This window comes from Typopeltis vanoorti, chromosome 20 (genome assembly GCF_054136105.1).
Source record: "Typopeltis vanoorti isolate ZY-2024b chromosome 20, IOZ_Tvanoo_1.0, whole genome shotgun sequence".
NCBI lineage: Eukaryota > Metazoa > Arthropoda > Arachnida > Uropygi > Thelyphonidae > Typopeltis > Typopeltis vanoorti.
The window spans coordinates 65,606,266-65,633,105 of NC_143568.1; the positions used below are offsets into that span (position 1 = coordinate 65,606,266).

Here is a 26,840-nt window from a genome sequence, read left to right on the forward strand (position 1 = left end):
GATCTGCTGTGAGCAATCGTGGCATAAATCTTATGCAGCGATTGCTCACAGGTTTTTCATATGCAATTCTTCATGCAAAATATATCCTACACATTCTTTTGAAATGCCTATAGTCTCAGCAATTTCACACACTTTGACTCACCGGTCATCCAGTACCATATCGTGTACTTGATCAATGATTTCTGGTGTTGTTACACTTTTTGGATGTCCTTCACGTGGCTCATCTTCAAGGCTGGTACGGCCATGTTTAAACTTGGCAGCCCATTTCTTAATTGTCGAAAATGAAGGAAAAGAGTGCCCATAAACGTTTAGGAACTTCAAATGAATTTATTTGACTGTTAAACCTTCTTTTACATCTTTTACAAAGAATTTTATTCATTTCAAGGGATACAGACAACACGTTTGCTTCAGACAACTGTATAAAACGAACTACTTGATAAAATGACTTGAAATTTCACACGGATGCTTATGACAGATGTACCAAACTTAGGAAAAAAAAATTGTGCCGATGGTGTTGCCATCTATGGTAGAGGCTGAGAACTTTTCAGACCATCCTCGTATATTAAAAATATGGTGGGTGACAGAGAGAGAGAGAGAGATACAAGTAGTATGATCAAGGATGAGTAAGTGTAACTGATCTGGAAGATGGTATTTTGATTTGGTAGGTGAATATATTGCACTGTTATTTTGCTTGAAAAGAGAGTGAGGAGTTGTTCTCTAGGCAAGCGAGGGCCGCCAGGAAGTCTGATTGCTGAGATTGCCTCTTCTGAATCTAGTCATTTGGGAGGTGGGAGAATGCATGAGCTTTTGCAAATTCAAGTAGAGGCTATTGTTGAATCATCTGTAAGTATAGGAATAGTGATCATACATAGATGCTTCTTTATACAAATGCTAAGAGTATCAAGAATAGAAAGAATGAATTGGTGGCATTAACATCCTCAGCCTATCCAGTGATTGTTGGAATCGCTAAAACATGGGTTGACAAAATAGGATATCCTGTAAGGAATAGATGTAGAGAGATATAGTATACATCAGTAGGATAGGAAGAGTAAACAGGGTGTTTATGATGATAAGTGATGAGTTGTGTCCTCTCAGAGTGGAGAATTTGGAGGGAAATGGTTCTGAGATCATATGATGTGAGACGGATATTTACTGGGATATTACTAATAGGCCAGCGAACATACAGAGAGAAGAGCAAGAGATGTTTATGTAGTTTATAATAATCGTATAATGATACACGGCCATGAGTCCCCTTTACAGGAAGGTACGACACCATCTCAGTCCCCCCCCCCCCCTAAATTTTATCCGGGCTCTGGAGCCATCATAGCCGACGAATCAGACCTATGGCTGGGTCAGTATTCCTGACTGTAATCCATGTGTGTGTTCACTGGACCGGTTTGCCTGCTTGCAGGATGAAAAACCCTAGATAAACTGGTGGAAAAACCCTGTTGTCCATGCCCAAGACCGGCTAGCTTAGCTGGCTGAGGAAGATCCTTAAGCTCCTCAATTCGTCGACGATAATCGAACCTAGGACACTCCTTCCCCAGGCATATGGTTGTGAAGCGCATAGCTACTAGGCTAACCATGTGGACTTTATGTAGTTAATTTTGGCACATGCAAAATTAGTGATCATCATGGTGGATTTTAACTGCAGCAGTATAATCTGGGAACAGCAATTAGCAGTAAAAAAAAAAAAAAATCAGCTAACGCCTATTTATTTCCATGTAGAGGGAGTAGGAAGGCCGTTTATCCCTATCTAACTTGGAGACTGATTGGGCAGTTCAATCTCTACTGGTACCCAATCAGAGATAGCTGGCCCAAGGCTATCACTAATTAAGCGGCACGCAGTGAAGAGAGACGGTGCAACAAGTGCTGCCATCTCATGGTCCCTAACCCTAACACTCGTATTTAATGTCTGAAATAATGTGGGTTCTACGGTCGATTTTCTTGAGTTTACGGGACAAAAAACCAGAGTTTCCGGGAGAAAAAACCCGCTTGCCCTTGCCAGAGATCGACTAACTCGGGAACCGGTCGAAAAAAAGCTTAGAAAATTTTCTTCTGGTTGCTGACTAGATTCGAAACCAAGAAGTCTTCATTCGTGCAGTCAACAGCCGTGGTGTGCAAATGCCACATCCACTGAGATACATAGACTCGCAATTAGTAGTAAGGAAACAGAATTTCTGTGATTCTTGAGGGAAAAATGTTCTTGACAACATGTAGTAGAGCAAACATGAGATTCATGAGTTTTGGATTCGATTCTAGAATCAGAGGATCTGATTGTAACTGAGATGGCATCTTTGCCAGTAGTTTGCAAGAGTGACCATTTAGTCCTGACCCAAAGTATGCATAAATATGCAGAGGTATCAAGGAGAAAGGCATTTATGTGGAATTATAAGGCATGTGATTACAATAATCTTGGAAATCACGGGAGAGTTCCATGGATGGAAGAATTGGAAGGGAAAGATATCACCAGTGCATAGGAACTAAGTGAAGAAATATATATTAGCTGCAATGGCAAGTTGTATACATGGAAAGGATTAATTGTTTTGGTGTAAAATGGATGACACAGAGATACAAGTAGTGTGATCATGTAGCATGTAATCATACAAGAACTATAGATGAAAAAGAGGTCATAGAGAAGTTATAGAGGGCATTTAAATTGTTGTGATGTAGTTATAGGCTTGACACCAGAGAGATCTTTTGTGTTATAAGAAATAGGAGCAAAGAAGGAGGGGTATCGTTGGAAGTTGCAAATAGCAGGGGTGAGCAAGAAAGTAAGGTGAGAACTAGCTTTTTTTTCATGAAGAGTGGTTGGTCAATTAAATGGATTACTTGATAAGGTGGTGAGAGCATGAACAATGAACAAATTTAAGCAATTGTATGATATATTTTGTATTGTCTAATATGGGCTTTCCACAGTGAGTTTTGTGATTCCATGGAGGTACTGAATAATAATAATAATAATAATACTTTTTTAACTCTGTTAAAAAACACCTGTGCTTCATTTATACTGTGAGGTTTTAGAGAATTGTATAATATGGGACGTATAATATTTTACAATAGTAAATATTATACATCCCATACTTTTATTATTGGCTTAATCTCTTCATCTTTTGTTTCTAAATAGATATCTGTGTTGGATGTGATTCAGCTGTAATGAGAGTAGTAACTCAGCATCCATTGATAAATGGTGGATTATGTAAAAAATGCAAGCCTGACGTCATGAAGGCAGTTAATAGTAAAACAGAGGTAGGTTGCTCTCTGTTATTAGATACTAAATGGACTGCAGAAATTGTTGACCTGCTGAACAGAAGTACAGTACTAAAATTATGTTTTTTCTTTTTCTTCTGCTTTTTTTTTTTTTTTTTTTTTTGCTTTAAAGGAGCTTTGTGCAATCTGTGGCCAGGGAGGAACACTGTTTGTATGTGACCACAGTCAGTGTAACCGGTAAGTTTCTCATCTCATTTTCCTCTTCTTATCATAAAGATTTATGAATGTATTGATTAATATTTTCAGATTTCATTCATAACCAGTAGAGAGAGTTACATTTTTTTCCAACATGCTATTTACCATCTTTTCAGTTTTTCAATAATTTCTCTCCTCTTAAGGTTTCTCTCCTTTGATCTTAAGCATGGTGTTGCATTAGTGGAAGAAGTGCAAGTTGATCTTTTTTTGAGGAACATTTACACAAATGAAAAATACCAGCATTCTTTTTTAAACCTGATATGATTATTTGATTAGTTTTTGCTTGAGAATGGCCATTCCAGTTAACTGTTAACAATTCCTACTCCTCAGATTTTAACAGAAAGCAGGAGTTATTGAATTCATGGAGGCATAACTAGAATAAAATATTTTTATCCCCTCATTAAATGAATAGATTTTATTTGTGATCATTAAAATAAAATAAAAAATCACTAAATGTGTGTGATTTACATACCTCTTGACAAAAGAAATTTAAGAATTGTTTAAAGAAAAAACTCTTGCCCCATTTCAGAAGTATCCTATGTAAATGCAGCTTTCTCAGAGATTTTTCCTTGTTTCCCTTTCTTATATAATATTCTTTTTTTTTTATCAATTAATATAAATATGAAATTCCACTAATCAAATAAGTCACTAACTTATTTGCTCAACAGATTTTCCCTAGTGTATTTAAAATTCTCTGTAATTATGAATACCATAATTACAGAGAATTATGGTATTCATAATTCTCTGTGATTGGGGCAACTCATGGTAAAGCTGGTATGACTTCACATCACTTGCCTCAGTATCCCTTAATGCAAAGCACATCTCCTAGCTGACATATATAATGCTATCCCATAATGCAAAGCAAATCTCCTTGCAGAAATGTATAATGCTGTGCATTATAGGAAGGGTCACTACCTAGACTGGTTTTGACCCTTTATTGAGGTCTCTTCAGTGGGAGCCAGACCAGATGATACTAAAGGTTGAAGTAATGCAGAAGTGCTTCAACCTTAGTATCACCTCTGGGTCTGGCTCCCACTGTAGAGACCTCAATAAAGGTCAAAACTGAACTGGGTGGTGACCCTTCCCATAAAGCACAACATTATACATGTCTGCAAGGAGATGTGCTTTGCATTATGGGATACTGAGGCAAGTGATGTGAAGTCGTATCCACCTTTACCACGAGTTGCCGTAGTCCTGAAAATACTTCAGGTGCAAACTTTGTTTGCTTACACTTGTGATAAAGGATTAAACTAAGTACATAATTTCTTGGTATCTTTAATTTATGGTATAACCAAGTGAAAAAACTTCCTACAATCTCTCTTGCATAGTGAATCAGAATGCTAAATGTAGTTTTGTTGAAGTAGTTTTTGCTGCACAATATATTAAATATAAAAACATAGTACATCTAGAGAAAAAAGGCAATACATTTTGATTTCTATATTTAGTTAATAGCATTCCCAATTGAAGATACTTCATGTGCAAACATTGTTTGTTTACACTTGGATAAAGGATTAAACCGAGAATATATTTTCTTGGCATCGAGGGATTTCATGACTTTGAAATACGAATTTTATACATAGGTTTCTGCTTCTTGTTTATTTCTGCATAGTCTTCATTTGTATCATTATGACTTTGCAATCTTCAGTTTTATTAGATTTATTCATAATGCTTGTTCAGGAGATGCATCATACCTTTCTTGATGCTTTCCTGTTGAACCATTGCCAAGTCGAGCAGTCATTAACTTTTCCTTCAATGCCTTTCAAATATTGGCCATGGAATGTTCTGTTTTCTCAACCTTTTGATCTGCTTGACATTTCTTTCTCAATATTTACTGATATTCACTTTTTTTTTCCTTGCATGCTTCAGTTCACATCTTTTCAGAATTACCTTCCCAAAAATAAGTCAATATTCTCTTTTCTTTTACCATTGCTTGACTTCACGTGAAATCCTGCACTTTTTATACACAAGTGGAATCCATTTACATTGCTCAGTGAATGTGAGGCATAGCTTCTTGTTATTAATTTTTTTTTATATTTTACGATCAAATGTGTCCAAGCTGGCTTCTCTCTACTCAATTATTCGTGCTCTGTATCAGATTACAGGGGATGGTCCATTATTTATTGTGGTTGCTTTGTTACCCAAATTGATTGAACTTTGATTATTAGATATTAGAGGTTTTCTTTTTGACTTTGGCATGCAAAATGTCATCACTTCAAGAATTCCTAGGTATTTGCAGGATTTGTCTTGGGGAAAGTTTTTAAATCATGAAGACATAGATATTTAGTTGACATGAACTGTTGAGATAAGTATTAGTAGTAAGGAAGGATGTTATTGTGTTTATTTTGTTGCCAATACTGGTTTTTCAACTTAGTGCTATCGAAATTGACGATTTTTTGTGTGATTGTGTGGTCTTTCATTAGGATTTTATTGTTTCAGTACCGTGTATATATCATTTATAGTGTTCAACATGGGGACCACTAGTTCTAACATGTTGTCACCCAGTCTGCCACCATTTTGAGACTACGTTATTTGTAGCTTGCTATACACATCCTGTTGTTCAAAAATCTGGCAGTGCAGGACAGGAATATGCATATGTACATGAAATGTAGGCAGTCGGAGATGCAGGGAGTCAGAGACCATCCCTGTATGTTATGTAAGAGTATGAGGAGCAGAATTTTTACATGGAGAATTGTCAGTAGTGAATGGAACACATTATGTTGTGTTCCATTCACATTTCCAACCAAATATGTTATGAATGCGGGGAGTGTTAAGGATTTTAAGGTTCACTATGATAAATATGTTGTCCGTTGTGAATGAATCTCCCATGATTAGTCTGCTGACTCTATATAGGGAGTGATGATGATAATAATAACAATAAATAATTAATTATTTTTTTATATGAACCCCACATAGGTAAGGTCCCAAGACAGTGCTGTGGTGGTCAAAGGGCTAGAAAGAAGAAAAGTTTGTGTTTTTTTATACTCTTCATTTGGGGATGCTATTAACTGAATATAGAAATCTAAACACTGTATTGTGTTTTTTTCCCTTTATGTGCTATGATCATTATCCCAAACTCATCAAACCAGCTTCTCATCCTCCACTTTCATTCCCTATAACAGTGTTTCTCAAATTTCAGATATTCGCATACCTCTTCTTAAATTTTCATTATTACCAAGTACCCCTCCCCTTATGAAAATAATAATAATAAATATATAAACTGTATTTCATTGTAAGTCCACATGGTTAGCCTAGTGTCTTTGCGCTTTGCAACTATATGCCTGGGGAAGGAGTGTCCCAGGTTCGATTCCCATCAAAGATGTGAGGAACTCAAGTTCCTCACGTCTTTAACGGGAGCCAAGTCAGCCCGTCTTGGGCGCGGGCAGTAGGATTTTTTCCACCAGTTTATCTGGCGTTTTCATCTCGCAAGCAGGCAAAAAGGCCTCGTGAACATACATCTCTACAGCCAAAAATATATCGCCCCCCCCAGTGGCAGACCAGGCGACAGGTCGGTTGGGAGTGGTATTAACAAGTAGTTGCATCTAAGTAACACGCGGACCCTACATAGGAAGTGGGAATAATGTGTAGTGAAAGAAGAAGATATTTCATTGTAAATGTCTATTTTATTTGAATTTATATGTAATCATAAACAAAAAATATGATTTATTTTTAATGGAACAAAATTTGGAATAGGTTTCTCTTCATTTCCCATCCATGAAGATCCACATTTCAAGTAATTCATATCATACTTACGAAGATTTTTCATCTAATTCCTAGTTAATTCTCTAAAGATGTCAGAAAACACACCTTTATCAATTTCATTTGATCCGGATACAAAGGTTGAAACTAGTCTGGGTAGTGGCCCTTCCCTTAATGCATAACATTAGACATATCCGCAAGGAGATGTGTTTTGCATTATAGGAGATACTGAGATAGGAGTGTTGGTAGCTTTGCTCCACCTTTGCAACGAGTTGCCCTGGTGTTGTACCACCTTACCCCAGTCCTGAAGATACTTTCAGACGCAAACTTTGTTTGCTCACACTTGGATAAAGGATTAAACTAAATTTATTATACTCTAACCAAGTGAAAAATAAACTTTCAACATCTTTCTCTAAATCCAGAGTAATTTATTAAAAAAGGGTGGCACACCATTTGGCAACTCCTATAGGTAGAGATGACCTGCTAATGCTTCTGCCTGGTATCTCCACTTGGGCCTGGCTCCCACTGAAGAGACCTCAATATCGACATTGGCAGAACGCAGCGAATTCCAGTGACAGTTCCCGAGGACCCCCAAGAAAGCTCCGGCCAAAGGCGGACGTCCAGTTTCAACGGCCCGAAAAGAGAGCTCCATGCTCAGATTCCACGGTAGTACCCCAGCTTTGGTAAGACCTTTTTTCTTTTTATTGCCTGTTTTATCCGTCTATTCTGGTATCGCTTTGTTTGCGGCAAGAAATGCCCAACATTCCTCGATTTTGCCCTCCCTTACATCCCATTTCTACAGCCAGTAGTCAGGAATTTCTGTAACCATGTCGCATTTTTTGCCTAGAACTAGGACGCTCGGTATCGAGCTCACAAAGCCCGTAGATCAGTGGGCGTTAGCGAGAGCTCTAATCGAGACAGTAGGGGCTGAAAATATATACGGTTTTATACCTTACGGGAACAATAGATTTCAAATAGTGGTCAAAAATGAACAAACAAAAAAGAAATTATTAGAGGGTTTCATTTGTTGTGGACAAACAATCAGACCGTTTCTAGTAGGGAGCACGCAAAATGCTAAAAATAACCAGGTTTCCACTAGAATACCTAGACAACGAACCTGAAGTCAAGAAATTCTTTAGTCAATGGGGGGAAATTCACGAGATTAAAGCAATTGAGCATGCAGACTATAAAGGATGGAAAACAGGAAACGTCGAAATCCAGATTGAAATGAAAAAAGAAGTCAACAACTTCGTGTTTTTGGGGGGAACGAGGGTAATGATCAACTACCCGGGTGTGAAAAGAAGGTGCTTTAGATGTAACTCGGAGGAACACCTTGGGGCAGATTGCCCTCTAATACAATGCAGAAATTGCAAAGCATCAAAACATAAAATAGAAAGCTGTACAGAACCTTGTCTGAAGTGTGGGGATCTGACCCACAAAGTGGACACATGTCCAAACAGGACACTCTCAGATGCAATTGGAGGGACCATAACACCGATTAGGGCTACACCCATCGGGAAGCCTGAGACAGTATCAAGGAGCGATTTTCCGGAGCTCTGCCAACAGGCTGAAAAGGGAGCATCAACGGAAAACACAACCTCCACAAAAACCCAAAAGATACCCAAGGCAAGCCGCCACACGCAGGACAACATCGCCAGCATCAAGGTGGCAAACCATGAAACGCGCAGGAAAGAGGAAGAAGTCACACCCAGCGCCCCAACAAAGCGCACAAGAGAAACGGAATCAAAAGAAAAGAAAAAAGCGAAACAAAGCATGATGTCATCGGAGGACGAGACAGAGTATACCCACACTACAGGTCGACATCAAACAATAGGCACAAAGCCCCTCGACAATGACGTAACAATGCTAGAGAGCCTACCCCCAGTAAGGGATCAACCGGCAGAACCAGAAGTCCACGAAATGGACTCTGAAGACGAAACGGAGAGGGACTCCCCAAACAGGCTCGTCATTGACCCTGGTGATGAATGTGCAACCAGCACCGACGAGGAACCAGAACTGGCCTGCATAGAACAACCAACAGATAACGCCCCCCTCATACTAACACCAACATGGAAGTTAAAATCGCAACCTTAAACACTAACGGACTACACAACCCCTTTGCGCAAAGCGCTGTCTGGAGGCTAATGTTAACACACAAAATCAATATCCTCCTGATACAAGAAACCCATTTCTATAAGCACTGGGACGTGGAGAACTTCTCAAGAAGCTATCCGGTCACCAGCTACTGGTGCTTCGGGGATGCTCACTCGCGAGGGGTGGGGATACTAATTCGCCCCCCAATCGTGAGGCATCAAAAAGACGCCACAGGACGCCTAGTAACGGTGGACTGGAAGTACGGTGGCCGTACCATCTGACTTGCTGCAGTTTACGCCCCGAACAATCCATACCACAGAATTGGTCTCTTCTCTGCCCTTGAAAACTATCTCCTGGGAGCAGAACACCTAATAGTTGCAGGAGACTGGAACTGTGTGGAAGACACACGTCTAGACAAAATCGGTGGGAATGCAAACACCAGAACTTGCGGCATTGACTGTTTAAAACGATGCTGTATAAATTTTGATCTCGTCGATATCTGGAGGTGGAATAACCCCTCCAAAGTAGAAACTACGTGGTACCACGGCCAGATAGCGACAAGACTAGACAGGGTGTACGTGTCCCAAAACTTGGAACAATATGGTCAGAGGATACATCACACCTCAGTGCACAACATGACAACTGACCACAAAATGGTCATACTCAAAATCACGCTCCCAGAGGTTGTGGAAACAGCCAGAGGTCCTTGGAGGCTTCCTCCCACCTTTCCCAGTCTTTTTAGCGACCAGCTACAGAACCTCTGTGACAGATGGACAAACACCAACTGGGACTGGGAAAACTGGCTGAGCTTCAAGTGGCAGGCTAGGGAACTGTTCCAAAAATGCGGGCGCAAAAGGGCCTACCAACAACGCAAACGGCTGAGGGATCTCTACAGGGAACTTGGCTGGTACCGGACAAATGAACGGAGCGGAGTTCCCTGCAGACATCTTATCAGGCAAGTAGAAATAGAGCTGCGGCAGAGTAGAGTCGAGGACCTCGATTTTCGAACGAGACTCTATCTCATAAATTTGGAAACACCTTCCGCCGCATTCTACAACCAACAACGAGTGGCGGCTAATGACGAGAAAACGATTTACCAAATCGAAGAGAAGGGCCAGATTCTACACTCAACCCATGAAATACTCCGTCACTTTCATCAGCAGTATATCGGCATCTTCTCTGACCAGCAGGGCACAGATGACTTCAGTGAGTGGGACGCAACACGTTTTCCCGATCATCTTAGTGCCCTGCATGACAGGCCGATAACTGCAGCCGAAATAAAAGCTACGTGCAAAACGATGAAAACAAAGAAGAACCCAGGGCCAGACGGATAGAATTCTATCCCAGACTGGGGATAGAATTCTATAGATCTATCTGGGAATTTGCAGTGGCAGCATTAATAAACATCTTTAACGAATTCCTCTCTTCGGGAAACATCCCCGAGGAATTCGTTAAGAGCTATACCATATTTATCCCCAAGAAAGACCGAGATCGGACTTTGTCGAATAACTGGTGTCCAAACTTGACCAATTTAGACTATAAGATCTTTGCAAAAATTATCTGCACACGCCTTAAGGGTCGTATCGAAAATATAATAACAAGCTCACAGGTCTACAGGATCCCCGGTAGATCTATGGAACTCAATCTCTTCTTGTTAAGAGACTTGATCAGACTGGCTAAGGAAAAAAAATACCCCCTGGCACTTCTCTCCACCGACCTGGAGAAAGCGTTTGACAGCGTCAACCACAGGTACTTGCAGAACATCCTCCAAAAAACAGGCGTGGGCCCGAGACTTCGGCGTACAATTAAAAACATGTACGCGGAAGCCACGACCCAACTATCTATTAATGGGTTTCTGACGGAACCAATCCGCATAAAGAGAGGGGTTAGGCAAGGCTGCCTGCTAAGCCCCCCCTCCTCTTCTCCCTAGTATTAGAACCCCTAATCAAAAGAATTGATAACACCTCCACAATTAATGGTATTCCACTGTCCCAAGTCTCCAGACAATGCAAAATAGTAGCATATGCAGACGATGTAGTGGCCACACTCAGAGATTCTGAGTCCATCTATATCTATCTGCACATGCTGCAAAAGTTCAGCATAGTCAGTGGTCTTCGCATTAACGCACAAAAAACTAAAATCAAAAGTTTTGGAAATTTCCATAACACTGGACTTCCCTGCGGTTTAACGCTACAGACACAGCCCCTAACAATACTAGGCGTGCCTTTTTCAGACACCCTAGCACTTCCAATCCAAAAATTGCAGGAGACAAGCATGGACAGGATAAGGCTGTTCAAACCAACCTTTTTCTCCTTTTATGGCAGAGCGACAGTAATAAGAACAATCGTCACCCCAATGCTGATGCACACTGTCAACATCACAGGCATCACACTGTCACAAGAAAATAAATTATCAAAAGAACTCATTGATTTCTTCTGGAATGGGAGAAAACACGAAGTAAAGAAAGAATACCTACAACTCAAACAGGAAGAAGGGGGGTTACGCTCTGCCCGATCACAAAAGCTTGCTACAAGCAAACACGTTCAAAACCGTACGGAAGGCCTTAAACTCCAACCACATTTCTGGCCTGCTAATTAGATACTTTATAGGACTTTTCCTCCCCCTCTTTGGGATCACAGACTATGCTGGACCCTGCTCAAGGGGGATGCCCAAGTGGTACCGTACATTAGTTAAATCGTTCACAACACTCAGAGGCAGAGGAATAGCAATCCTCACACACAAACCCAAAGCAGTATACTCGGATTTCTTCCAACTTTCCAGGCGTGAAACACCCAATCTCAGGACAAATAATGAAATTCTCTTCAGAAATATCAAAAACAGCTGGGGACAGCCTTTTCATTGAGATCTACCCTGGAGAATAGCCTACGGGCGGCTCCCGGTGAAATCCCGGTATGTACCTAGTCCGTGCGACCCCTTCTGCGATGTCTGTCAGGACGTGGAAACGGTGGACCATTTCTTTTATTTTTGCCCACCAGCCCAAAGCATCTGGCGGAGACTCAGTACAGCATTGGGAATCCCCATGCTGACAGTAGAAGAGGTCGTACGGCTACAATTCCCCCCACCAGTCCAAAAAACCCAAAAGTTCGCTATCTTCCTAATCAACGTGTTAAAATATCACATTTGGAAGGTACGGAAAAAATCCCAGGTAGGAGACGCAAATTTAATGTATGCAAGAATAAGGAAAGGTTTCTTTTTCTACCTATCCAAATTTCTTGCACAAGAAAGGCACTTATTAGGAGATTTTAAATTTGTGAATCAATACTGCAAACCACCGACAATATGCTTTCTTATACAAGGACGCATCAAGCCCTGTATATCTCTTTAGAACCCACAACCCCCCCCAGGAAAAAGAATAACCACTCTGTCTTCCCTAGCCACAAAGCTTTCGCTGGCACGGTTTCTTTTACTCCAAATAAGGGGGGGGGGGTAGAGCTGAGAACCCGGGCTGCGAAGGCTTACAGCGAGGCGGTGCTGCTCCTCGCGAGCGGCATCTCCCGGGCCAGTCTCTACCCCATTCTAAGTTCCAATGGTACCAGGTCTATAAGTCCCTATTCATTTCAACTCACTGGACCTTAAGTCCTGTTATTTTATTATTTGAATTTTTTTAAATTTAAATAATAAAATTTATATTTTAAATGTATTCAAAAAAAAAAAGTTCCCTTTTTTTTATTTTTTCTCTCCGGACCTTAAGTTCGACCTCTATGATCAATTCATATATTTAGCCTGGACCATAAGTCCTCAGTTTCTCAATAACAGCAGTAAAATTTAATTACCCGGAATACAAATAAGGATATTATATTTAGTAACACAAAAAGATCCTCTAAGCAAATTATTAATTTGGATAAAATCATATGCGAACCCTAGACAAAAGTCTATGTTTAACCTTTTTTTTTCTGAACAGATAAATGGAGATTATGTGTTACAGACCAATTAGCCTAATATGGCTAAACAGGTTGACTGAGGCCTCTTTTACCTCCTACTATCCTACTCTATCTTACATCATACTCCTCTCTTACTGTCTGCTGACTCTCAGCATGCTTTATTCTCCAAAGGCCAATGATGAGAGACATGAACTCCCATTCTACCTCAATAAAGGTTGAAACTAGTCTGGGTAGTGGCCCTTCCCTTAATGCATAACATTAGACATATCCGCAAGGAGATGTGTTTTGCATTATAGGAGATACTGAGATAGGAGTGTTGGTAGCTTGCTCCACCTTTGCAATGAGTTGTCCTAGTGTTGTACCACCTTATCCCAGTCCTGAAGATACTTTCAGGTGCAAACTTTGTTTGCTCACACTTGGATAAAGGATTAAACTAAATTTATTATACAATATCAACATTTTCGTGTTGCTTACAACTATAGTATTTGCTATATTGCTCTCTTTTGTGCGTTTTATTTTATAAATCCATTCTTTAACCAATGATCCATACTTAAGAATTTGAAAGCTAAAAAAATTTCATATTTATTCTAATATAACTTGCACTTTTTTCCGAAAATTAAAGCTAAAAGATCGTGGTGCGAGATATATGTGGAGATTTTCAGAAACTAAAGTTTTCAGAAAAAACTGAAAATGATGTGACTTGCCAAAAAGCTCCTATTTGCCATCGCTACTTTTGGCATCGAACTTTTCTTGTTTGCATCGTCAAAATTGTCTACCCAAATAGCTTCATCTTCTTTTCCATTATTTCAAGCAAACATTACCAATAATTTACAAGTCTTGAGATACATAACGAACAATCCTTCACAAATGACTAATGAGAAGTAAAAGCAGATCGCAAAACAGATAGCAATGGTAGGCCAGTAGAGATAGAGCAGCTATGAAGAAGTGCATATGATTGGCACGGTATTAACAAACGATCGCACAAACCAAAGACAGAGGCAAGCCAACAGTTAAGTTGAAATGCTAATTCTCTTCAACCGAATTCCATAATATCTGAAACACATTCACTATATATTTATTAGTTTTAGCACGTTCACGGCAGGGGTGGTGTCAAGCAAAACCATATATGGTTTTGCTTGAGTCTATACAGTAGTTTCTGTTGGAGGGGAGATGTGATTCATTAGTGCAGTTTTTCTCCCAGTTGTCTCTAATTGCACTATTTATGGAGTCAATATTACACAAACTGCACATGTCTCTGTACCTTATTCAGTGATATAATAAAACTACTTGTTTTTCTTGTATCTTCAGAATAATGATGCTGTTGGGGAAGGCATGTTGTTTATTGCAGGAGCGAGTTATTATCGCCTGGATGTGAACGTCCTCGCGATAGTAACTCACAATTTGAGTAGGAGAATTCATACATAATATACATAATATATAATTTATTGAGAAATATACACGTTTTAAAATAATTATTTTTTTCTTAATAATTATTCCATGCATTAATGATGCATAGACAAAAATTGCCACGTACTCCCTGAAGACCTTTTACGTACCCCTGGGAGTATGTGTACCACACTTTGAGAAACACTGCCTTATACCTTCTGCTCTTTAGAATAGTCTTCTTCATACTGTTTCCCCTGATGATCATCATCCTCAAATCTTCCAGAAACACATCAACCTTTCTGCTTCCTAGTCCTGTGACCACACTGTACCATTATGTCATAAGTAATAGGACCTTTCATGTGTGGTGTTCTCTATATGGTCAACATTCCAGACTCCTGATAATGCACTAGTCATTTGTCTCTAGACCATCTCCAGTCTTTCTAGATCACAATGTAAATTAAATGACCAAATCTGAACATTGCAGTCCAGTTGTGTTCTTACCAGTGCATTACACAGTGGCACAAATGCCTCCTTATCTCTACATGTCTCTGCACTCCTTATCATAGTGGCAATGAAATGTGTGGTCTTCGTACTTGTAAGAGGCTCCCTAAACTGCAGTTTGATGTCAACTGTTATACATAGATCTTGAATCTTATCCACTTCCTGAAGCACATATCCATCAATATATAATTAAAATCAGCAGTGCACCTTATAATTCTCACCAACTTTGCATCATCTGCAAACAGCTGAAGATCCCCAGAGTCAGTCCACAGGATATATTATTTACAAAAACGTTAAACAGCAGAAGAACACAAAAACAAAAAATCCTGGGGCATGCCACTGGTTACTCTTTTTTTTTTTTTTTTTTTTTTTTGAGACACTGCTTCATCATACACTACTTTGCGATATCATTCAGAGAGCCAGTCTATGATCCATCTAACCAGTATACTATATACATTCCTATCCTCTGCATCTTATGCACTAACCTATCATGTGGTAATCTATCAAATGCTTTTGCAAAGTCCAAGAATATCACTGTATATGAATGTCCTTGTCTAACACACTTCATTACCTTATCATAAAATGCAAGTAAATTGCTGAAACAAGAACTATCCTTTACAAATCCATGCTTACCATAATAAAGATTACTATGTCCATAATGCTAATCATGTATTCCTAACCATCTCTCCAATATCCTGATTACAACTAGATATGCAGATCTAAAATCAGAAATTTCTGTCCTATAACCATGCTTGTGAAGTGGTACTATTTTACCTTCTTATTCCTCCCATTGCAAAAATTTCATTGAATAACCAAGTCAAAGGCAACTGACTGTTTTGCAGATTCCTTAAAAATACTTGGCGATATGTCATCCATTCTCACAAACTTATTAACATTAACTGAATTAACACCTGATACACCCCTAGTTCATTCATATTTAATGAGTGCTTCATCAGTGTATATCACATTTACAGCAGCATGATATACACTGATGAAGCACTCATTAAATAACTCCACTGCTTCCTTTGTAATGGCTGCTCTACTACTATAACAATTCACCGGTGTCAACCTGCCATAATATTCTTCCTCTTGCTATATATATATATAGCAAGTCCTGTTGAGAGGTGATTACATGGGAGTTCTTTCGTTTGGTTGAACAGTGGGAAGGAGTGATGACAAGAGGCCATCCCTGGAAGTTACGAAAGGAAACTGTGAGCAGTGGTTTCTTTGCATGGAGGGTGGTGAGAGCAAGAACGGTCAATGAGTTCAAGGAATGGTATGATAGACTCTGTGTTTCTTAGGGGGGGGGAACCTCCCCTCGACGAGTCTTGATAGACTTTGCGTTTCTTAGGGAGGACTCCCATGATTAGTCTTTTGACTCCATTGAGGCCTGAATAATAATAATATATATACATACATACACATATGCATAAAAATTTGAACTACAAGCTATGCTGATATTTTTTATTGGACTGCTTATTTTCCCAAAATAAGCAGCATACTAACATCTGATACTGTGTTATTAACTGTTTACATAGAATGCACTCAAACACCAACTGTATTACTAATCATATAATGTTCATTCTCATTTTCAGGTGTTTTTGTTTGGCTTGTATTGATTGCCTTGTGTCTTCTCGAGCTCACAGAAAGGTATGTCTCCCCTCCCTTCCCATTCAGTTTTGATTTTTTACAACTTTTGGAATATTATCATTATCATAGTATCTGCATGAAAAGTTACTTATTCCACATCTGCAATTAGGGCCACAGTATTTGCCCTATTACATCTTAAAAATCATTCACCATTTATATGCTCACAGCATACTCTTAGAGTGTGCATGTAAAAGAAATTATACAAGCTATTAACATAAATGTTGATTATAATACCAGCACCATGCATTATATCATTCCTATGTGGCAGGTTTACACTTCATCCCAAAACTTCCCACTCTGTCAACTATGCAAGTCTCATATTCCACCATATGTCTTCTGCCTGCAAATGTTTAACATGCACAGAGCATTCCACTCTGAATTCTTGCTCAACTGCACTAACAGTTCAATATCTGAGATATCAGTAGGTTTTACTACTGTTTTTCCTGTCCTTATTTCCAAACAGATCCCGCTTAATTGTAGCAATTATACAGCAGAGTTGCATGCAATTCAGCTTCCTATTGTGTATTTAAAAGAAAACTGCTTCCAGAAATGTACAATCTGTACTGATTCGTTGATTCTTATAAGCTACTCCTCTCCTTTGTCCAATGCACATGCAGTGCCTTGTGAAGTTCTACAACTGTTGTATAAAATAAAGCCCTTAATTTTAAGCCAGTTGTACTGCCTTTCCAACTACATTGGAGTTTTAGGAAATGAGACTGCAGCTGCTGGATCAGCTCATAGTTTTTCCAGATACTGTTTGACAGTCCCATATGCAAATTGCAGTCAGTTTATAGAATTAAAGCTAATCACCCAGTGGCAGTCATCATGGCATGCACCGACAAAAAGATTTCACAAGATTAAGCATTGGTAGTGTCTAGTCAACATCAGAAGAGAGCATGTTGTTCTTTGCTAGGCATAGCATATGTCACATTCATCTTACTCAGTCCTGTTTAATGAGTTCTGATGAATTGCTTAACTTTAATTTATTATAATTTGCTTTTTTTATATAAATTTTTATTTACTAATTTATCTCTTTATTAGTATATATTGTTATTCTGTGCACTGCTGTAACCTTTGATTTAAACTAACCTACCACTCTCAGAGATTGTATTCCATACACTCACTTTACATGCAGAAATGCTATTCTTATTCTTGTGTGCTATTGCAACTTCTGGAGATGGTCTCTTTTCCTTTTCTCTTTACACTATGATTTGGAAAATATTTAGTGACTAACCTACCGTTGATCAAATGTATCATATTACATTACGACAAACTGTCCTCATAACCAAAATTTCAAAGTTCTGATCATTATATTTGTTTTCTTCCATTTTAACTTTTCTAAAGCATCTTTATCCCCAGGAAATCCAGTTAATCAGAATTTTGCACGTTAGTCCAGATGTAGTTTGATTGAGCCATGTATATATGGAACTTATACATGTTCACACATGTGGATGAAGATTTGAAACAGAGTTGGTGAAGATGAGGCAACTGAAATACATAATGATGAGAATTATAGATATGCATGAAAGAGTGAAGAAAATTGGAATGAAAGAGGTAATGAAGGATTTGTGAGGGTGCTGTATGTGTGTGTGTGTGTGTGTTCGAGGTGTGGTGAATGAGAATTCACCAAACCTTGAATGCACAGTTATCTTTTTTTTTGGATAGAAGCAGAGTGGTTGAGGCATTGGATATGAGGAGTAACTAAGCAAAAAAAAAATTCACAGTGGTAGTAGGAATGAACGATTTGGTTCAAAACAAGGAGAACATGAGAACAGATATTAGTAAGTTGCTAAGTATAATAAAGCGTGATGAAAGATTTAAGATAGGAAAGATAGTGTGTTTACTGGGTATGATAGTGATTAGTTAAAGTGGAAAGTAAAGATCATGAATGATATGTTAGTAGGAATGTATAAGGGGAAAAAAGTGCAGTTTATGAATGTGTAGGATGAGTTTGAGAGATGAATGGAACTGCATAAAAGTGATGGACAGCATTTAAGTGATTTGGATGGAAGTCATCAGGAGAGGCTGTTGTTAGAGGGAGAGTAAGGAATGAAGAAAACAGATCTGAGCAAGTAAATAATGTCGAAGAGCAGAATAGTGAGGTTAGAGAGATTAAAATAGTGCTTATGAAAGGTTAGTCATATCATTGAGTTGAATGAGGGAACAGGAGTGGAAGAGAGAGAGATTAAAATGAAGAGAGTCAGAATAAAGAGAGAGAGAGAAAAAAAAATGGTTGACAGTGGAGATGTGTGAGCCTAGGATGTGGGGGAGGGGAGTTGAGGTCTGAAGGGGATGGTTGGATGGATGGATAATGAGGGAGGGAGAATGGTGAAGAGGAGGGTATTGAGAAGTGGCATCAGTGTCACTTTTTGCATATACAGAAATCAACTGTTATGTTTGTATATGAATTCCAGAAGTATCAGAAACAAAGGGAATAAAATTATTGCATTGATTGAATTCATTCACCCAAAAATTGTTGAAATAAGTGAGATGAGGAACAACCTCCCGACAAGAACAGAGACAGAGGGGGATAGTGTTTTTTGTGAAGATAGTAAAGGAAAACAAGGGATGGGGTGTGTATTCTTCTAACAATGGAAAAAGAGTCTGTCCATGCAAGGAAGAAATAGTGGTAGTAGTTTTGGGATGCAATGTAGTGTGAGGTAGAGGTGGATAAAATTAGATATTCTATTGGATTCTGGTAATATGGAGGACAGTGACATGCATAAGCCACTTAGGCAAGCAAATTAGAGATGGGTGATCACTATGATGAGTGATTAAATATGGTAAGATTTGAATGAAGAGATAGCACCTGCGAGTAAAGAGTATTAATTTCTTGAATTTTTGAGGAGCAACTACCTTAGATAGTATGCAATAGAGAGAATGTAAGGATCATAGATCTTGGATTTGATCATCTCATCAAAGGTATTATAAATGAAGCGTCAGATTTCCCTCCTGTTAGCAGGAGTTACCATGAGTGATTACTCATGGTTGGTTGCCAGCTATATGAGGACTTCTGTGAGGAAAGGATATATATAGACTTATAAGGTTGCTGATTATGAAGAACTCAGGAGACAACTTGTAGCTATATCATGGAATGGGGAGTAGTTAGCTGGAAAGGAAATCTCTGCTGGTTTGGTGATTTTCAAGCTAACCAGCAGAGGTATTATCTAAATGTATTCCAGTGGTCACAAGATTAACTAAGATAGATGTGAAATGGATAAACAAAGAGATTAAGCATCAATATGAAGGAAGAAAACTTTATGAAGGCATTATAATCAGTTGCATGAGGAATACACAGAACATGGGTGACTCTGGTAAGGGTAGCAAAAATTAAGTTGGAGCATCACTTAGCTAGTAAGAAAAAAAAAATCCGAGGGACTTCTTTTGATATGTCACCAGTAAAAGGAAGAAAAGATGCTGGTTATTGAAAATGGTATGAGGATAACCACTATGGAGGATTGTAATTGAGATATAAGTAAGCAATTCATAAAGGTATTTCATTCTTTGAATATGACATCATGCAAAGCTGGATTGATGGCAGTGAGAAAGGAAGGTGGAGATTGACTGAGAGTGCAGAAAGAATATGGGAAATTTATTGTATTTTGAGGGAAAATGTGTCAGTTCACTTTAACAAGTATGTCAAAGCAGTGTCAGCTGCTTTGACATACTTAATATGAGCCTTTATGTTACTTCAGGTTCCAAAGGAGTGGAAGGCAGGCAGTGTTGTTCTGCTTCATAAAGGAGGCAACATGACTTAAGCTTCAAATTATAGGCCAATCTGTGAATTTGGTGTTGTTGTAGTTAAAGTGTTGGCAAGGTTAGTGAGGAGCAAGATCCAGAAGTGGGTTGACAATAGCATTCTCTTTGAGGATAGACAGCTTGGGTTTGAAAGAAGATCATGTTTTTGTAATCTGCTTTCTTGCAGATTTCTTGTTAGTAAGGTGACAAATGCAGTGGACAACAGAAGTCATCAACTGTGGTCTCCAGTCTTTGATCAAGTGTATTATTACAACCAACAAGTGGCTTGGATAGGATTGGTTATAGACCTAAAAATGAATTACTCTGTTTGTTTACAGATGCCAGAAGTATCAGAAATAAGGGAGATGAAATGGTATCACCGATTGAATTTATTCGCCCCAAAGTCATTAGAATAAGTGGTTGAATGAAGGTGATATTCTAATGGGAATAGAAATGGAAGGATACAGTATTTTTCACGAAGATACAAAGGACAGGAAGAAAGGGAGAGTGCTAACAGGGGAAATTACGTCCACATAAGGTAGACATGAAAGAGGGAAATAGTGGCAATGGTTTTAGTTGGATGTTGCTATAGGCCTGAAAATGTGGAGGGTCGTGATGAAGAAATGCATAAACAACTTGGATTAGTGAACAAAGGAAGGACCATTATTATGGGTGCTTTCAATTATGACAGTATAGATTGGAAAGAAAAGATAGCATTTGGGAATAAAGAAAATGAATTTCTTTAGTTTTTGAATCAGGCAACACGTAAAAGAGGGCACATGAAGATCAACAGTTTTAGATCTCATATTTCATCAGAGGATGTAATTGTGAGTGGGGTTTAACACATTCCTCTACTTGATCATGAAGTAATCACCTGGGTTGGGGCTAGTTGCAGACTTTTGTGAGGAAAGGATATATGTGGAATTATAAGGCTGGAGATTATAACAAGCTTAGGAGACAGTTGGAGCTATAGAACAGAATGAAGAGTTGAGTGGTCAGGAAATAAATGCTGCTTGGGAACTGACAAAGAAATTCATAACAGCATCATCTTAAGCATGAAATTTGGAAAAAAAGAGAGTACTCGGGAGGAAGTACAAGATGAATAATGGTAATAATCAGTCACATGAAGAGTATAAAGAACAAGCCAGGAGAGTGACTCAGTAAGGATAACAAATGCAGTATGAGTAGAAATTGGCAAATCAGGCCTTCAAAAACCCCAGAGAATTTTTAGATATGTGGCAAGCAGAAAGAAGAATGATCATAGTAAGATGATGTTGATGGATGAAAATGGTAGAATGGCAATTGTTGCAGAAGACGTTGAGGTATTCAATGATCAATTTATAAGGGTGTTTCATCCTCATCAGGGTGGAATCATGAGGAATTTTAAGTGTAGAGGACATTGGTGGGGATGGCTTAATTGTGAGTGAGCAGAAGGTGTTTGAGGAAATAAATAACTTTGATGTCAATAAGGTGATAGGATTTAATGACATATCACCATGCATCTTAAGGGAATGTTCCAGGGAATTGGCAGTAGCATTGGCATGCCTGTTTAATGAAAGTCAAGTCCTTAACAGCATTGAGTCAGGTTGTTTTCCTGGATGCTCCTGGTGGTACTTGGAAGACCTTTATCAACTTGCTCCTGATGAAGGTAAGGAATAATTGTGACATTGTTTTGACTATTGCATCGCTGCTATACTGTTAGAGGGAGGTAAGATGGCCTCACTCTGTCTTCAAGCTGCCCCTCAACCTCATTCATGCAGAAACACCCCTGTGCAGCATCTCAAAACAAAGTAACATGTCCTGAGTGCTGCGGGACTGTAAGCTCATTGTTATGATAGTACCATGGCACACACAAGGGGTGTTGAGGCACTGAGTATAATCCTCAAAGACATCAGGGGAATGAAGTGATGTGGGTGGGAGTCACCATGCTGCTGGCAGGAGACTTCCGGCAGACTCTGTCAGTAGTGCCAAGGAGAATTCAAGCTAATGAAATTAAGGTGTTGTATCTATGGTCCCCTCATCTGGAAACTCTCTCTCAGGAAGAACATGTGGGTCCACTTCAGAGGTGAATTTCAGAGATTTTAGGGAAGGAGAGTATCCTGAGTCTGAGGGAACGGTGACCCTCCCTGCAAGCTTCAGCTCAGTAGTGACGACCCTAGCAGACCTCAGTAGTGAAGACCCTAGCATAGCCAGGATATACCATGATGTCGCTGATATCAAGGAGAAATCCATGGACTGGCTGTGCGAGCACGCCATTCTGACCCCAAGAATGGCATGGCTGCCATCATTAATTAATTTATTTATTTATGCATATGGCTTTGTGAAACTGGCATGAAATGTACAATCACAATGTCCAGAAACAAATGATGAAAAACTTAACATGTAAAAGTTCATTACATAAAAGGCACAATTACAACTACAGGTCAATGTCCAGTCTGGAAAGCCAATCCAAGGCCTCATCTGTCACCACCGTGAAATTGGCTCCTTGGACAGTCGTACACAATATGAGTAATTGTCTGAGTCACTGGGGAACAATCACAATAAGGGTGGTCTAACAGTCCCCATTTATGTAGTAGGTAGCCACATCTGTCCTTTTTAGTTCTGATCCTGTTGATTGATGACCAAATCTTCCTAGGAAGTGCAAAACCAGACTGCAGAGCACAAGGATCTTCTACCAGGAAGCTGTTTGTTGGGAGATGGTTGGACCAGAATTCTCTCCACATGTCAGGTGTTGATGGCAGGGTAGCTGAAGAGAGTTCGTCCATGGACCAGAGAGGCTTTCTAGATTTTAGGCGAAGACCTGGTGGATTTATGAGAGTCTGGTGTAAGGGCAGGAGAGGGTTGCTCATTGCTTTATTAAATTCTTTTATCGAGGCTTGTCTTCTCCGTATGTTTGGTGGAGCAATGTTAGATAGGACAGGCAGCCAGGAGAGAGGGGTGCTTCTCACTGTCCCACTAATTGTGCACACAGTAGAGTTTAGCTGGGTGTCTATAATGTTAGTGTGCACTTCTTTCCCAGACATAGGCAGAGAATGTGAGGGCTAGTGCAGACGACCTTAGGACTTCTGCACCACAACCCCCAGGTTGTTCCAGCAAGCCTTGAAATAATATTGTTTTTTATTTTAATTTTATTGGATAGGTTGGTGATGTGCCTTTTATAGGTTAGGCTTCTGTCCAGGCATTTCGGGTGAGGCTCGTGTTGTACCATTTTTCCACAGAAAGAAAGAAAGGTTGAGGTGTTGATTCGCTTCAGCATTGTTCAGGTGAAAAACTGTAGACACAGTTTTTGTTGGATTTGGCTTCAAGTACCACTGCTTGAAGTACTCTTCCAGGATGTGCAGGTCTGTGTTCAAGGTTGATTCCAGGTTGGTAAAGGAGGTAGATTGATGTAGGATTGCTAGGTCATCAGCATACATATACTTGCTTGAGCTGGTATGTGGTAAGTCATACATGTAGATGTTAAAAAATAAAGGGGATAACACAGAGCCCTGTGGGAGACCGTTGTGGAGGAATCTGGGCCTGCTGTTTTTTCTGCCAATATGGACCTGGATCTTTCTTTTGGAGAGAATGGATTCAAAAAGCTGGAAAGGCTGTCTCAATCTTTCCCCACTATCTTTAATGACACTCTACTTAACTTGTTCAAAGGGGCAGAAATGGAGTACAGGTCTGTGGACTCAGTGCTGCAAGTGGATGACGGGGTCCACTACCCTCATGGAGTTCCTCAACACCCTCAACCCTCCTGGCTTCTCAGCCCACAAGCTTCTCCTCAAAGTGGAGGCTCCAGTGGTGTTGCTGCTAAACCTCAACCTGCCCAAACACTGCAATGGCACCAGGCTGTAAGTGAAGGCTCTCCACAGGAATGTCATCGAGGCCACAGTGTTCACCAGCTGTGCTCGGGGGGGGGGGGGGAGTCAGTGTTCATACCATCAGAGTACCCTTTCGAGTTCAAGAGGCTGCAGTCCCCCCCCCCTCAAGGTCTGCTTTGCTATGACCATCAAGTCATCACAGGGGGACAGTTGCTGAAGGTGGCAGGGATTGACTTGAGGGAGGACTGCTTCTCACATGGGCAGTTCTATGTGGCCTGCTCCAGAGTGAGCTCACCCAGCAGCCTGGTGATCTTAGCACCTGAGGGGAGAACCACCAATGGTCTACAAAGATACAAAGAGGTCCTTAAATAGAAAAAAAAGGTCGTTTATTTTTCGTACTATTTTTTTCACTACAATCTTCTATTTTTTATTTCTTCATCAAATGTTATATTTTGAATTTCACTTCATTGTTTTTATGCATAAACATACTTTGCTTTATTCAAACTATATATACTTTTTTTTATTAGTTTTCATTTACTTTTGCGAACACTTTTGTGAAGCACGGGTACTATGCTATTATATCATAAAACCAATTCAAAACAAGGGGAACTCAAGTGGTTCTCATTCCCAAATAGACCACATCCTAATCAATGGAAAGTGGATCAGATCAATCAAGAGCTGTCGAGCATATAATACGGTTGAACTAAACTCTGACCACAGACTAATCAGTGCCCACATTAAACTTTCACTAAAAGCCTCTAAAAATAACAGGCCTAAAAAGAAACAATACAACTGGGACAAAACTAAATAACCCACAAATTGCAGCATCTTTCCACAGCACATTAGAAGACAATATGAAAAACTTTCTTAAAGATCCAGTTAATGAAAAGTATAAGGATATCACTGAAGCAATAAACATAACAGCCAACAAAATTCTTGGAAACAGCAACAAAAAAGACTCGGAAAAATGGATTAACCCTGAAACTGAAAAATATATAGATGAAAGAAATAAAGCAAGGAAACTCTATCACTTAAACAGGAATGAAATAAATAAAGATAAACTAGACATTTTAAATAACAAGGTCAATGAACTAATGATCAGAGACAAAGAAAATCAAATAAATACTGCAAGGAACTTGAAAATTATAATAAAACTAGGGAAACTAGAAACACTTTTCAGATGATAAATTATATCTGTCACCATAAAACAAAAAGAAGTGGAAATATTGTCACACATGACAAAAACGGTATACAGCTATCAGTAAATTCAAACTTGATGAAAGAATGGAGAAACTACTTTCAGGAATTGCTGTATGTTGATAATCCCCAACATTCAAGTCAGCTAGTGGACCTGCATCTAACCACTGCTCTACCAATAAATTGTGAAGACTTCACTGAAAAGGAACTTAAAATAGCAACAGATCAAACCAAAGCAAGAAATTCCCCAGGGATTGATGGAAGCAGGACAGAAACTTTCAAAAATGCTAGGTATAATACATATTCCAATCTCCTTGCCATAATGAATCAAGCTTTAAACACTGGAATAATACCTCAACAATGGAAACTAGGCTTTATTGTCCCTATACCCACAAAGGGAAGTCTTAATAGAATGGATAACTACAGAGGTATTACTTTACTATCAACCACAGTTAAAATCTACAATAGGATGATACTCAAATGAATAGAACCTTACTTAACACCACTTTTAAGAAAAAACCAAGCTGGATTTCTTAAAAAAAAGATGTACAGTAGAATAGATACATTGCATCAGAAGAATCATAGAAGGTTCATGTGATAAAAACTTACCACTCATTAAACATTGCTTCTCTATTAATGGAGTAGCAATGTTTAAAATACTCAGCTTCTATGATCTACCCTCAAAACTCATACAAGCAATCTCAGCGCCTTATAAAGATTACAATGCTACAGTAATCTTTAAAACAGAAACATCTGAATCCTTTTGGTGACAAACAGGAGTCCTGCAAGGTGATGTACTAGCAACTTATTTGTTTTTAGTATGCTTGGATTACATCTTCTGAACCATCAACACAGAAGATCTTGGTTTTAACATCAGAACATCCACCCATGCCATGCAAATAACTGATCTTAGCTTTGCTGATGATGATGTACTTATTGATACAGAACCAACAAATGCACAAAGACATCTCGGTCTACTAGAGACACAGGCTAAACTTATTGGTCTGCATATCAACATCCAAAAGTCCAAAGTACTCTCAATAGGTTGTGAAAACTTTATTCCTCATATCAACAATAAACGCTTAGAAAGAGTAAAGGACTTTCAATACCTTGGATTGTACATCAGCAATACAGAAAATATTAGAAAACGTAAACAGTTAGCAGTAGTCTTCCATAACAAACTCTGCCCCATCTGGAAATCATCATTAATATCATTAAAGACAAAATTAACACTCTACCATGCAACCAGTAGATCCATTTTCTTGTATGGTTCTCAAACCTGGACAATAAGCACCAAAAAAACTACAGATCTAATTAACTCCTTTGGAACTACATGTCTCAGACTGATACTTGGATGGACTGTGTCACTAACTCTGCTGTGCTAAATCTGGCTAAGCAAGAACTA

General features: G+C 39.1%; 1 protein-coding gene across 1 annotated transcript in view; it reads left to right on the forward strand.

The window, feature by feature from the left end:
* LOC150095526 (inactive DNA (cytosine-5)-methyltransferase DNMT3L-like) overlaps positions 1-26,840 on the forward strand; it is a 361,976-nt gene that overhangs the window by 241,593 nt on the left and 93,543 nt on the right. The window contains exons 10-12 of the mRNA XM_090410700.1: positions 3,128-3,249; positions 3,383-3,447; positions 16,640-16,694. Of these exons, the coding sequence (XP_090266826.1) occupies positions 3,128-3,249; positions 3,383-3,447; positions 16,640-16,694 (242 nt within the window). The remainder of the gene's footprint in view (positions 1-3,127; positions 3,250-3,382; positions 3,448-16,639; positions 16,695-26,840) is intronic.